The 14261-nt window shown below is 61.2% G+C and overlaps 1 protein-coding gene across 1 annotated transcript in view; it reads left to right on the top strand.

The window, feature by feature from the left end:
• Nucleotides 1-10142, top strand: part of CLPTM1 (CLPTM1 regulator of GABA type A receptor forward trafficking) — a 29442-nt gene extending 19300 nt beyond the window's left edge. Inside the window, exons 6-14 of the mRNA XM_039249002.1 lie at nucleotides 3104-3189; nucleotides 4042-4162; nucleotides 4724-4968; nucleotides 5669-5762; nucleotides 7686-7876; nucleotides 8124-8219; nucleotides 8512-8647; nucleotides 9097-9264; nucleotides 9371-10142. Coding sequence (XP_039104933.1) covers nucleotides 3104-3189; nucleotides 4042-4162; nucleotides 4724-4968; nucleotides 5669-5762; nucleotides 7686-7876; nucleotides 8124-8219; nucleotides 8512-8647; nucleotides 9097-9264; nucleotides 9371-9669 — 1436 coding nt within the window. The 3' untranslated portion in view covers nucleotides 9670-10142. The remainder of the gene's footprint in view (nucleotides 1-3103; nucleotides 3190-4041; nucleotides 4163-4723; nucleotides 4969-5668; nucleotides 5763-7685; nucleotides 7877-8123; nucleotides 8220-8511; nucleotides 8648-9096; nucleotides 9265-9370) is intronic.
• The last annotated feature ends 4119 nt before the right edge of the window (nucleotides 10143-14261 follow it).

Genomic DNA, 14261 nt, shown 5'->3' with positions numbered 1-14261 from the left:
ATGCCTCCTGCTGTTTCTGCGTGGGGCGCTGGGAGATGGCTTCATCTCACATGGATTAGGTCTTTCCTAATTTGGGGGGGGGTATAAAAATGTCCCAAAGGCTGATCTCATTTTGTCATTGTCATCTTTACTGGACAAAACAAAAAGTCAGTGACCCTATATCAGTCTCCAAAACTGAGTTGCACGAGTCCCCTCGGGTGTGCTGAGCTCCGCGGCGTGTGTGTCTCCGAGCGTGACCTGTGCGTCTGCTAGCGGGATCTGGTACAGGTAGAGGTGCGCGGAGGGAGCGTGGCTTGCGTGGGCAGACTCCACAGGTGTGGCCCTCTGCGTGGGGTTTGTGGGCAGCGCCGGGTTAGATGCGCCGGACACGTCGGAGGCTGCCTTGGACATGGCCCAGGAAGGGGGTGGCTTGCTTGCCTCCCATTTGCCCCCGACCAACGCCAGTGTTATTTTCTGGGTTTTGCCTTTTGGTGAAATGAGATCTGTATCAAGGTGTGGCTAAAGCTGTGTTCGTGGTCAGTGCGGTAGGTGTTGGCGTGGTCTGCAAAATGGCATCCGTGGCCCGTGGACCTGAAGAGCCCACCAGGATCCTCCAGGCCTCCCTCCCTTGGAGCAGGGACTTGGAGGGACTCGGAGCTGGCCACATGTCAAGTCCAGGGGGACGAACGGAGTGTGGGATTGGAGAAGTCCCTCTCTCTGTCCCCAGAGGGCCGGTAGTTAGGGCAGAGAGGAGCACGGTGTCACAGAGCTAACGGCAGTCATGCAGGTCTCTGCTTCCTAGTGGCTGCTTAGTGTTAGTAATAATCTTATTGAGATCAGCGTGTTGTCATTTCAACGTGGAATGTTGAGTAGAGAAATTTCGCGAGGTATCTTCTTCACCTTAGGTTTGTGGGTTGTTTTGTGGGGTTTTTTTGATGTTTTTATTCTTGAGAGAGAGACAGAGCTCACTTGGGGAGGGGCAGAGAGAGAGGGAGACGCAGAATCCGAAGCAGGCTCTAGGCTCTGAACTATCAGCACAGAGCCCGATGCAGGGCTCGAACTTGTGAACTGTGAGATCACAACCTTGAGCTGAAGTGGGAAGCTCAACCGAGCCCTCCAGGCGCCCCGCCTTAAGAAACCTAGTGTGTGTTATGCACTCACAACGGACCTCGGCCTGGCCCAGCCACATTGTCAGTGTCGCAGCCTCCTGTGACCAGTGACTGTACTGGCTGGTGCAGTTCCAGGAGCTGTAACGCCGAGAAAAGGGGACTCTGTCCCCCACAGAAGCCAGGCTCATCTCATGTTATCGTTACCTGCATGCCACCAAGTCACAGAGCATTCACCACCTGAGCTGAAGCCTCTCCCTCTGGACCTGGGCAGGGCCCAGCTCCTCCCTTTCTGGACAGCCTCTCCCTATACCCTGCATGGCCACAGGGCAGGGCATGTCTGCCTGGAAGGTTCCCCGAAGGAGGAACACCCCCAGCTGTTTCCTGCTCTCCCTGGACTTGGAGGCAAGGTCTCCAGTGAATGGACGTGGCAGAAGTGGGGGGGTGATGTTGACCTTAACAAGGGCTCTGTGCTGACTGCCAGCTCAGAGCCTGGAGCCTATTTCAGAGTCTGTATCTCCCTCTCTCTCTGACCCTCCTGCTCACGCTGTCTCTCTCTCTCTCTCTCTCTCCCAGAAATAAATAAAAATATTTTAAAAAAACAAAAAACAAAAACAAGAAGAGCAGCAGGCCCTGGGCTGAATCCAAAAGTCCCGAGCCCGGGCTCTGAGTGGGTGAGCGGGGTCCGGGCCTTGTGGTTCATGTTAACATGACCAGCAGGGACTCTAGAGCAGGGAGCCACAGGGGTCCTGCCAGGAAGCGGTGGTGCTTTGAACCCTGTTCTGCAGAGGAGGGACTGAAGCTCGTGGAGGTGACGGAGCTCGCCGAGGTCCTTCAGGAAGACAGAGCCGGGATGTGACCCCAGAGCCCCCGTTCTCGGCCCGCTCCCTTTGCCATTTGCCCATCTGTCCCTGGTCCTTGGGGGCAGGAGGCAGAAGTCACAGGAGGGGCAGGTTGCCGTCGGTCCTCACACGAGGAAGAGCTGAAAAGTACCAGGCCAGGGTGGAGGAGGGGAGATGGGGTGCGAGCAGGCACTGGCCTCCTCTTCCGGGCAGGGCAGCAGGGAGGCTGGAGCAAACCTGGCCTCTGCAGGAGGAGGTGAGGTCCACTCCCTGCTGGGGAGTCACAGCCCCTATGCATCTCTCACACTGGAGGCTCTGGGCCCCCCACCCAGAACTGCCCACGGCCTCCCTGTGTGTGTTGCCAGTTCCACTAGTTGTCACTCCTGGGGTTTGCAGACCGGACCAGGCAGCAGACGGGGAGGCGAACGTGGGGCCGGGATAACCAGTGGAGGAGACTGAAGTGGCGAGGGGGTGGCCGGATGGCCTCTCGTGGTGGGGGTGGGGGTGGGGGCCGCGTGGAAGGGGGCATGTAACCAGGGACCTGAAGGGTACGGAGGAGCCAGCAGGGACGGTTCCAGCCACAGGGGACGCGTGCCGGGGAGTCAGAGCGGCGCCTCCAAAGGTCCGGGATTGCGAGGCGGGTATGAGGAGTGAGAGGGCGAAGGCCGGAGGTCAGTGAGGCTGCGGTGAGCATGGTGGGCGCCCCGCTGCAGGAGCAGGAGGCTTCTGAGGTTCTGGCGCAGCCGGATGCGAGCTGATGCTTGGTTCACAAGGGTCTCTGGTTGCCTTGTGGAGAGAAGGTCATGGGGGCAAGAGCGGCCACCAGGAGGCCGGTGAGGACCGTGGCTGGCCGGGAGGAGCAGGTGGCCTGGGGTGGGAGGAGGGGCAGGATGTGAGATGCGAGCTGTGGGGCGGCTGATGGAGCTGAAGAGTGGATTCTGGAGAAGGGGCTGCAGGTCTCGCCTGGGGCAGTTCAGCAGACATTGGCGTTGGCGTCGCTGGCGGCGGGGCGGGGCCAGGCGATGGGGTGTGAGCGTAGCCGAGGCTCTCCAGCCACTGTTCCTGTCCCTTGCGGGCTGGAGGCCAGCGAGCGGCTGTTGGGGGGCACAGGTCTGGTATCCGGTGCCAGTAGGCCTCATGTCCGCCCCCTTTCCTCTGCCTCCCCTCCCCCAACAGTGATCAACAAGTACAAGCGCCGGCGATTTCAGAAAACCAAGAACCTGTTGACGGGAGAGACAGAAGCTGATCCAGAAATGATCAAGGTAAACTCGAGCACAGCCATCAGACCTTGGGGGGCGTCTGGCCCTTCACAGCCCAGCCACCAGGACCCATGGGTTCCCCTCTGGCCCTCCCACTGAGCTGCTGCGGGGGCTTGGTCCGGCCGCATCACCTCTCTGTGCCTCAGTTTCTTCTCAGGAAACTGGGTGAGGAACCCGAGCTCCCTCACAGGCAAGCACGTAGCAGCCAGCACCCACGGAGCAAACACTCTGTACACAGAACACAAACAGCCTCATGCGCTTCCCACCAGCCCCGTCAGGGTTGGGGGGGTCCTGTCCCTGCTCCCGTGTTCAGAGCAGGAGATGTGCCCGGAGTGTCACAGCCAGGCCCCAGCAGGGCCCAGATTCAAGCCCGAGCAGCCCGGCTCCAGAGCCCGGGCTCAGCCTGGCACAGAGTGGGCACCTGATGATGTGACCCTGGAGGGAATTCTCCCCAGCAGGCTTGGGGTTCCGGGGGTGTTAACCCACTATGTGCACCAAGAGACTTCCCTTCTGCACAGGCCGGTCCCTGGTGGGAGGGCTGGTCCACAAGGATGAAGGCTGTGTGTGGGTGACACGTCCCTCCTGTCATGAGGCCCGGCTTTGCAGCCTGGCACATGACCCCATCCACATCCTCGGGCCTGGGTCTCCTGCTGTGTTAGGTGGCTGGGGGGGGTGGGGGCGGGGATTGTCTGTAAAGGCCAGCTTGGGGACCCTCCAGGGCGAGTCATTGGCTGGCAGTCACCGCGATGGCTGCTGCTCTGCTGTCTCACGTGTCACGGGGGCCCTCAGGAGGAAGTAGGCCGGTGCTTCTGGGGCCTGCCTCTCCCAATCCTGCCTCACCCCGTCTCCCCTCAGAGGGCCGAGGACTATGGGCCCGTGGAGGTGATCTCCCACTGGCACCCCAACATCACCATCAACATCGTGGACGACCACACGCCGTGGGTGAAGGGCAGCGTGCCCCCTCCTCTGGACCAGTGTGAGCCCCCACGCACCTCGGGCCCTCTCCCAGGCTGCTTCCTTGCCCCACTCCCTAAGAGTCCGGGGTCCCAGCACCCCCAGCGCTCCCCTTTCTTTTCTCTCCGTCCTGTGCCTCCTGGTGCCCCCAGCACTGACCACCTGCGTGCCACAACCTGTCCCCTGGCAAGTCGCATCGAGCCCAGGAGCTGGTGGACCCAGCTTTTGAGGAGGGAATGGCATCGCCTAAAAACCCAGATTTCGGACTTCTTTCACAAAGCCGATACGTGGGAGTCACGGGCGGCCGTGGGCTGGAGCTGAGCCGTAGCTGTCCCGTTCAGGCGCGGCCCACCTCACCCTGTCTGCCCCGTCCCCTCCACTGAGGCCACGCAGCCCTTTGGCTCCTCGAGGCGTAGCCGAAAAGCATCCCCTGTCAGAGGGGCCCCATCAGGTCCTTGTAGACATCTGAGCTTGCCGCCTTTGTTCTTGGAGGTCCTGGGGGGGGGGAGGGTCTCCCCACCCTCTGGGGTGCCGCCGGCCTCCAGCCCGGGCTGAGCGGCGCCCCTGCCCCACGTTCCCACAGACGTGAAGTTTGACGCCGTGAGCGGTGACTACTACCCCATCATCTACTTCAACGACTACTGGAACCTGCAGAAGGACTACTACCCCATCAACGAGAGCCTGGCCAGCCTGCCGCTCCGCGTCTCCTTCTGCCCGCTCTCGCTCTGGCGCTGGCAGCTCTACGCTGCCCAGAGCACCAAGTCGCCCTGGAACTTCCTGGGCGACGAGCTGTATGAGCAGTCGGATGAGGAGCAGGACTCCGTGAAGGTGAGCAGGGACTGGGGGAGGGGGGGGCTTGCCAGCACTCTCCCAGGCTGCGGGAGGGGAAGGGGGAGGGAGGTGGCGGCCTGGGGACATCCTGCCCAGGCCCCCTGCCCAGGCTCCCCCTCCTGCGGCAGGCCCCTGCTGGCGTGGGGGGGTCCCATCTCCGGGGCTTCTGTGGACTCGTCACGGCTTTTCTGTCGGCTCGGCCGGGCCTTCTGGGTCTGGACCTGCGTTCCCCTGCCCCTCCCGTCTGCCACAGCCTGTGTCCCCTTGTCCCTGAGCTCCAACTCCATGACTCTTCCTCTTGTCATGTCCTTGAACATCTTCTGTCGTTCCACCTTTCTCCTGCCTGTGTCCATGACCTGGAGTCTCAGCGGCGCCTCCCTGGGCTTGTCTTTGGTGTTGAGTTTCTGGTCCTCACCCCAACTGTCCCTTCATGTGTCTTGGTCACTCTGCCTCACCCCATTGCTGTCTCTCCACACCCCTCCATCGGTAAAGCACTTGCTTGTCTTCCGTGCCCACCTGCCCGTCCTGACCCACTGACCCACTCTCCTGCCGGCCAGTGTCCTGCTCCGGGGCAGTCCCCGGGCTCCAGTCGCCTGGGGCCCAGGGGAAGGGCAGCGGGGCTGGCTGATGACTGTGCTGCAGCGGTCACCCTGGGCAAGGGTGCAACAGGGCTCACCGGCACCTCCCCCACCCCCAGGTTGCCCTCCTGGAGACCAACCCCTACCTGCTGGCGCTCACCATCGTCGTGTCCATTGTCCACAGTGTCTTTGAGTTCCTGGCCTTCAAGAACGGTAGGGTCGGGACCCTGGGGCAGATGAGAGGCCATAGGGGCTGGGGATAGGAGGGTGTGTGGTGGGGGCGAGGGCCTGGCCCCCCTTCTCATCCTCCGTAGGTTCTCCCTCTGCGTAGGGTCTCTACGTGGAGACCCACTCTCCAGAGGCCCGAGGAGCTGGGGGAGTAACAGCCCCAAAACTCCCAGCCCAGAAACCCCCATCCAGCGGGTGTGGCACCGGGGAAGGAGCTGGCCTGCTGTGCTGGGAGAAGCCAGGACCTCACGGCTGGAGGGCTGGGGAACTCCGGGGCCAGGAGCAGGGAAGCCCCAGGGCTGCTCCTGCAGCCCTGCACAGCGCTCTTCACTGGGGGAGGCCCCTCAAGGCTGCGTGGATGGGACCCACCTCAGTGGGAAGGCAGCAGCCCTGTCCCCAGAAGGCCCCTAGGTTCCAAAGGCCAGCAAAGCTGATGGCCAGCATTTCAAGGAAGACTGGCCAGGTGCCAGGCACCGTTCTTAGTGCCCTCACTGGTCAGCTTGCCGAGTCCCCGCGGCCCCAGCCCCACCAGGAAGCCTGTGGTTACCTCTGTGCTTAGGGGTGAGGAAGTAGGCGCTCAGAGAGGCTAGGTAACTTGCCCGTAACCATACAGCTGCCACATGACAGAGCCAGGGTTTGGACCCGGGCAGCAGCTTGGGCATCTGCTTCGTCCTCTAAGCCCTGTGGGCCCCTTCTTCCTTACCTTGAGAGCCGCAGTCGAAGGGGGTGGGGCTGCGGCCCACAGCTTGCCCAAGCACTAGTCATGGGTATTAGCATCATTGAGACGGTACTGCCATGGCTGAGAGTTACCTTCTAGAAGTTTCTAACCTCTAAATTGGACAGTAGGTGGTGGCGACCACTGGTAGCTGTGCCTGGGCACACCCTGGCTCACAGACTTCCTGCTGCTAGGGTCCCTCCTCCTCCTGAGAGATGAGGACACAGAGGGCATGGTCACTTGTCTGAGGTCACTCATCAGGGGCGTGGGCACCTTTACTCCTCTTTGTGCTCATCGCCTCCCTGGTCTGAGGCGGAACCAGATCCACCCGCGTCCAACAGGCCCCATCTCCGGACCCACTCTTCCTGGTCAGGCCTGGGGGGTTCTGTGAGTGTCCCCCACATCTGATGGGAACCAGGCGAACATGCTGGAGCTCTGGAACCAGAACCCGAGCAGGGTGGCCAGCCTAGCATGCCAATGCGGAGCCAGCCAGCCCCGTGTGGGCCTGGGCCTGGCTCTGCTTCTGTAGGACGGGCACCGTGGCAGGTTGGCTTCCTGTGGCCGTTTGGGGGGGGGGGGGGGGGCCTGCTCTTACCCACTGCGGCCCATGGGAGGCCAGGGCCCAGGGAGGGCCGGCCTGGCCCTGTGGGTGGAGTCCACCAGGGGCACTCAAAGGAGCTGTGGTTGGAGACCAGGGCCCAGGCCAGGCCCTGTCTACCCTTAGGCGTGTCTCAGGTCTCCCAGGGTTTCAGGGTTTTGGGCTGGAGAAGCCCGTCTTGAAGTGTCCCAGAGCTTCCTGCCCAGGGGACGCAGCGTGGCACCAGGGTGGACAGCCTAGGTCTGGTGTCATGCAGACCCAGCTTCTGCCCAGATTTGGCCAGGCTGGGCTGAGTGGCCTGAGGACTGTGGCTGCCCCGGCCAGCCTCAGCACCTGGCACGCGGCAGTGGCCACCATCACCGTGGGACTGCGCCCTGGGCGGCGGGGGGGTTGCTGCTGTAAGGGCCGCAGAGCTCCTGCCTGTCGGCCACTGCGGCAGAGACATGATGGGAGCGAAGGGTGGTGTGCACCCCTCCCCGCAGCAGAGCCGGCGCCGCTCTGGCACGTCGGGGGTCTGGGGGTGGGGCCCGAGGGAGCTGCAGGAGGCCTCCGAGCCTGCGCCCCCTCTCTGCTTCCCCCCACCTCTCCTGCACAGACATCCAGTTTTGGAACAGCCGGCAGTCTCTGGAGGGCCTGTCGGTGCGCTCCGTCTTCTTCGGCGTTTTCCAGTCTTTCGTGGTCCTTCTCTACATCCTGGACAATGAGACCAACTTCGTGGTCCAGGTCAGCGTCTTCATCGGGGTCCTCATCGACCTCTGGAAGATCACCAAGGTCATGGACGTCCGGGTAAGGCTGGGCCACTGCGCTGTTCTGGGGGCCAGCGGGACTGGGGAGGGCGGTTGTCTGCGCCGGCCGGACCCTGGAGCTGGCCCCTGGGGGTTTCCCGGAGACTGTGCACTCCCAGGACCAAGGGGATTTTTGCACCAGGGGATTTTCTGGGTCACACGTGGGACAAGGGAACTGGGAACAGTGAGGGAGGGTGGGGGTGGGGGCCAGCGTGGCAGCTGACCACGACCTCCCTCCCCGTCTGCAGCTGGACCGGGAGCACAAGGTGGCGGGACTCTTCCCCCGCCCAACCTTCAAAGACAAGTCCACGTATATCGAGTCCTCTACCAAAGTGTATGACGACGTGAGTGTCCTCCACCGTGGGCCCCGGGGAGGGTCTCCAAGCACCCACATGCCCCGGGGGGGGGTCCAGAGACGGGCAACGGCTGGGGGGCTCAGGCCTCTGCCTGCCAACTGTCGGGGCCCTTCTTTATGGCCCGTGTCCCACCCTGCGGTGTTCCGAGGCCGCCATGCATACTTCCCATCCGAGTCCAGAGTTCCCAGGGCCGCCTGGAAATCCCCCGGCCTGGCCTGCCTGTCCAGGTGTGGGCGGGTGAGGGTGGGGAGCCGGAGCCAGCCCTGCCCTGTGTCCGCAGATGGCCTTCCGGTACCTGTCGTGGATCCTCTTCCCGCTCCTGGGCTGCTATGCCGTCTATAGCCTCCTGTACCTGGAGCACAAGGGCTGGTACTCGTGGGTGCTCAGCATGCTCTATGGCTTCCTGCTGACTTTCGGTGAGCGCCCCACTCTCTCAGCGCCCCCCATGCAAGGTGGCAGGACTCCTCCCCCGAAAGGGACCACGGGGGGGGGGGGGGTCAGCGAGGACTTCCCAGAGGCCACGCGGGGATCTTCCAGTATGTCCTTGTCCCCAGGGGCCCCCTCAGAGTAAACAAGCCGAGGGGTGAGCTGCCTGCCCAGGCAGGTGCTGCAGAGGGGCTGAAGTAAGGGGGTTTGGGGGGACCTCTCAGGATGATGGGTAAACCAATGCCCGCAAGCCGCGCGGGGCGGGGTGAGGGCGTGGTGGGGTGAGGGCGTGGTGGGGAGACGTGCCTGGGCGCGGAGGTGGTGAGGCGAGGTGGCAGGAGTGGAGTGCGGAGGGCGAGACCGGAAATAAGGCCCGAGAGGTCGGGGGTCAGGACGCCCCGTGGTCTGCTCACGGGCGTCTGTTTCCCCGTCACCACAGGCTTCATCACCATGACGCCCCAGCTCTTCATCAACTACAAACTCAAGTCCGTGGCCCACCTGCCCTGGCGCATGCTCACCTACAAGGCCCTCAACACCTTCATTGACGACCTGTTTGCCTTTGTCATCAAGATGCCGGTCATGTATCGGATCGGCTGCCTGCGGGACGGTGAGGCCCAGCGCGCATGCGCGGGAGGGCCGGCACAGGCGGGGAGGGGGGCCTGGTCCGAGGGGTGCCGGAGCCCCCTCTCACGCTGCCCCCCACATCCCCCCAGATGTGGTCTTCTTCATCTACCTCTACCAACGGTGGATCTACCGCGTCGACCCCACGCGGGTGAATGAGTTTGGCATGAGCGGCGAGGCCCCGACAGCAGTCGCCCCCGTGGCCGAGGCCCCGACAGCAGCAGGGACCCTCCCGCCCCCACCCACCCCGGCCCCTGCCACCACCACCGCCGCCGCCGCCAGGGAGGAGGCCTCCACGCCCCCGCCCGCCAAGTCCACCCAGGGGGCCAGCTCTGCCACCGAGCCCCAGGAAGCCCCTCCAAAGCCAGCAGAGGACAAGAAAAGGGATTAGCCGCCCCTGGTCCTCCTCTTCCGCTCCGGCTCCTGGTGACCACCAACCCCCGCGGCCCCATCCCCCTCGCCTCCCCTCCTTGTCGCCCTTTCCCTGGACAGATGGGGCCAGGGCTGTGGGAGGGGCGGGAGGCGCCCCCTCGGGCCGGAGCCCACCGTGTGTTGTGGGGGCGGGGCCGGCCAGGGCACGTGGTTTGTGGAGGCGCCGTCTGTCCGTATGTCCCTCTGTGTTTCTAGCCATCTCGCCCTGCCAGCCCAGCACCATTGGGAATCATGGTGAAGCCGTGACGGCGTTGCCCGGGGGGTGCCCCGGCGGGGGGGAGGGGGAGGGGGCGGCTGGGGCCCCTCTGTGGGATGCCTGCGGCCATCTGTCATCTTGTCCCTTGTCCCCCGGCCACACCCCTCCTCCCAGACCGCCGCCCTTTAACACAGTCTGGATTTAATAAATTCATATGGGTGTTTAACTTAAACTCAGCCATCCCCCCTCGTGCCTGCCTTCCTCTGCCATCTCGGAGGCCAGCCCTGCCAGGGCGCCAGGGAGACCTGCGGAGCGCAGAGCATAGTAAAGTGGAGACAGTGAGCCCCGTGGCCAGGCCCTCTCTCCCCCTTCTCCCCCTCCCAGCAGCCCTGCAAGGGGTTTCCGTGACTCCCCACTTCACAGGGGGGAAGCTGTTTGCTGTGCCCCCTGATGGCCTCCCGGCCTCAGGCTGCCTGCCAGGCCTTCTCGCTCAGCAGTCCCCCGCACCCCTGTGCCTGTGAGCTCCCCTGCCAGGGCTGTGGCAGGGGGGTGGGGGGGAATCCTTACTCAGGTGGTGTGCCTGGCTGTAGTGCTCCGTAGCTATTGATGTGACCTGTGCCGAGGGGACCCAGCCAAGACATCTTCCCAATCGCCTGGGCTGGGACTGTCGATCTGTCGATCAGACTCTATAGTCTGGGATGTCCCTGTGCTCTGAAGCGTTGGGACCCCAAATTTCCAGGTTTGGGGGGTGGCCGCATCCACACTGGGAGAGGAGGCCCGGGGCCTCCTCCCTTCTGGCGGAGCCAGGCAGGGGTCCAGGTCCCGGACACACGTGGGCGGTGGGCTCCTCCTCCCCTCAGACGCCCCAGACCCACAGCACTGCCTGCCCTCCCCTGCGTCATCCCCGGGTTGCCGCTGCTCTGGGAGGAAGCCCACACCCCTTCGCCGGCCTCTGCCCCAGGCTTCTAGGCACCAGGGAGGCTCTCAGGCCCCCTCGCCTCACTGGCACATGCCCCAGCGGCGGGACCCCCCAGCACTCAGAGTCCCACCTTTTCCTGCCCCTGAGACCACAGGCTCCAGGCTGTCCCCTGTTCTGTCCCTGCCCTTCCCGTTCACTCCACGTGGCAGCCAGAGGGTTTTCCGGGGCACAGACCTGGGCCTGCTTGTCCCCTGCTCAGAACCTGCCTTCCCAGCAGGCTTGGGGAGAAGAGCCCTGGCCCCTAATTGGTAAAAAGACCTTGAGGGGATGGGACTTAACCCCCATGGCCTCCTCCCGCTTTTTAGGTTTTTTGTTTTTTTTTTTTAAGATTGTATTTTCACATCATCTCCACCCACTGTGCTTGAACTCACAGCCAGGAGCTGCACACTCCACCGGCTGACTGGACCAGCTAGGCACCCCTCATCACCTTTAACTTGCCATGGTCTCTTGTCTTCTGGCTCTAGACCCTGCTCTTCCCTTATATGCCCTCAGGCACACAACGCTATATCTCACCCTAGGCAGCCCCCACATTGCAGCTCCAATAGCTCTTCCTCCAGGAAGCCCTCCCGGACTACCTGATCCAGGACCCCCAGCTCCCTGGGCTCTCACACTCCAGCCTTGCCCACTATGGGTCATCGCTTTCTGGGGACAGGTTATTCTCTGCTGGGCTGAGCCTTGTGAGCACAGAGCCAGGGCCATCTTGGTCACTGCTTTGCCCTCTGGGAATGTTTGTACAGCTCTGACTTTCACAGACATGTACACATCCAGAACAGAGGACCTTGGTGGGTCCTGCGTTAACACACCAGTGGACAGACTGACATGCGGTCAGTCCACAGATCTTTCCTGAGCACCTCCCCCACACAGTGTGCTGAGCTGGGGGCTGGGGCTGGGGTCCCCCTTACACAGCAGAGGCCCAGACAGCCCTAGGTCTGCTCTCACGGTGCTCAGAGCCCAGCAGAAGCCCTGAGCACTGAGGATTTCTGACCTGTGCTTTCAGTTATTCACCCCATAAACAGTTATGAGGCCAGATGTTTGCAAGGGGCGGTGGGGGACCCAGTGGGGTCCTGGCCCTATTATAGGAGCTGCTATTTGATATTCCTCATCATGAGCCAAATTCTAGCCTAAGGTTTGCATGTGGTTTACTTCATCTGTTAAGCTTAATGCTACTCAAAGTCCCCATCACCTTACAGGCCACATTTACCCTCATTTTCACTACTTCTCCAGCGGTCACCCCAGCCTCCTCGTTCCTTGAATGTGCCATGCATGTTCCCACCTCAGGGCCTTTGCACTTGCTGTCCCCTGCGCCTCGAACACTTTCCTAAACAACCACAAAGATCCCTCACCATTTTGACTCTCTGCTCAAATGTCATCTCAGACCTTCCCTGAACCTCCTAACCCAAACAGCACCCCCAAACTCCATCCATATATCCTGCTTTATTCTGTAATGCCACCATTATCACCAGATCTGCATTTGCTTATCTATTTTTTATTTTAAAGAGCGAGAGCATGAGCAGGGGAGAGGGGAGGAGGGAAAGAGACAGGTAGAATCTTAAGCAGGCTCCATTGTCCGTGCAGAGCCTGACACAGGGCTCGATCCCACGCCCTTGGGATCATGACTTGAGCTGAAATCAAGAGTAGGCTTCTGAACTGAGCCCCGCAGGTGCCCTGCTTATCTAGTTTTCCACCTGTCCTCCCCCACCTTTGCTTTCAGTTCCATGATGATAGGGGCTTTTATTTATCATCTTCCTTGCTCTGTCTTCAGCTGTTGGGACGGTGCCTCAAGCATATAAGAGCTATCTGCAAATGTCAACTGTTTTCAGTATCTTAGTAATCCTGACAACCATCCTATTATAAGACCCATTTTACAGATGGGGAAACCGAGGCTCAGAGAGATGCAGTCAGTTGCCCGAGGTCACACAGCTGGTAAGTGGGAGACCTATGATTTGAACCCCAACAGCCTGATTCTGGACCCTCGAATCATCACCTCTCTTGCAACGTTCCTGTTGCAGCTTTTTCCAGTGTTTGCATGATTTTTACATTTTTAAGCGGTTGGGAAAAAAAATCTCAAGAAAAATACCACGTTTCACTTGAAAGTTACACAAAACCTAAGTTTCAATGCCCAGACAATAATGTTTTATTGGGACGTGGCCGTGCTCAATGCTTCTGTGCTATCTTTGGATGCTTTTTGTGAAGAAGGTTTACTCGATATTTTCCTCCACGGCGACACTTGGTCTTCAGCTATCTGCATCACCTGAAGGCCCAAGGGCCACACTTTGAGACACCTGCGGTACCCTATTCCGCTTCCCATGAGGAGGCACCGGGCCTGGTGTGGTGAGTGCTGTGACCGGTGCCTGGGGCAGGCCCTGGCACACAGCAGGTGCTCAGTAAGTGTATGTCGAATGAATCTATGAGTCTGCATGCGTCATGGAGAGAAGGGGCAGGAATTTGATACAAGGGGGCACAGAATGCCAAACCCTGGCAAGTCAGGACCTAATGGTCAACCAACCAGTCATTCTCAGGGACAAACAAGGAAGGCCTAAGAATGTGATCTAACCAAATAGCCACCCTTGTTTGAGCCTCAGTCTCCTTCTCTGCAATAATGGTAATTTGATCACATGCCTCTAAGGCTGGTGCAAGCTGTGAGGCATCCCCCCAGTAAGCCCTTTGCTCAGGGGTCAGGCACACAGCTTAATAGCTACACTGGGGGCTCTGCAGTTGCCGTGCCCACAATGAGTTGTTGAGCCTTCGAGGTGAAAGTGTTCTGGGCTATTAGGAAACTTGAAGGGGTGATGAGGGAAAAATAAAACATCCATCCATGCAATAAACATTTATTGGACACCTACTGTGTTCCAAGGTCTGTTCTAGGCGCTAGGGTTAGAGCAAGGAATGACAGACAAATCCTAAAACTGGCATTCTAGCTTTAAACGTTTAAGGATCTTCAATCACAATTTACACCCGAAGAAACTGAGGCACAGAAAGGCTGCGGAGGTTTTCGTAAAGAGCGTCATTACCGATGGCAGCTGGAACCCTGACAACCTCCCGATCCCGAAGCTTCCCTTACAGACACAGAAACTTCAGGTTCATCTCCCGCTAGCACACCTGGGGTGCGGGCCTCAGTTTCCCGACTTGCTCCCGGGGTAGGACGTGAGTGGCCCTGAACAAGCCTCAGTTGTCTCCGCCTGAACATTGGGCAGCGGCGCTGACCCAGCCCCTCCCGTGCGCCCAGTCTCCTCTTCCCGGTCGGCCCCGCCCCTCGCGGCCACGTGACGCGTGGGGGTTTTCCCGTTCCCTGGCGTGACGTCACGATAGGGTGCAGGCCAATGGGCGCGCAGGCCGGCGGCGCCGGGGAATTCCGCCGCCCCGCCCCCGCCCGCCG

The sequence above is a fragment of the Hyaena hyaena genome, unplaced genomic scaffold, assembly GCF_003009895.1.
Source record: "Hyaena hyaena isolate Hyena2069 unplaced genomic scaffold, ASM300989v1 scaffold_9, whole genome shotgun sequence".
NCBI classification, from domain to species: Eukaryota; Metazoa; Chordata; class Mammalia; order Carnivora; family Hyaenidae; genus Hyaena; species Hyaena hyaena.
Note: the sequence above shows the minus strand (reverse complement) of the source record. Positions and strands in the feature narration are given on the sequence as shown.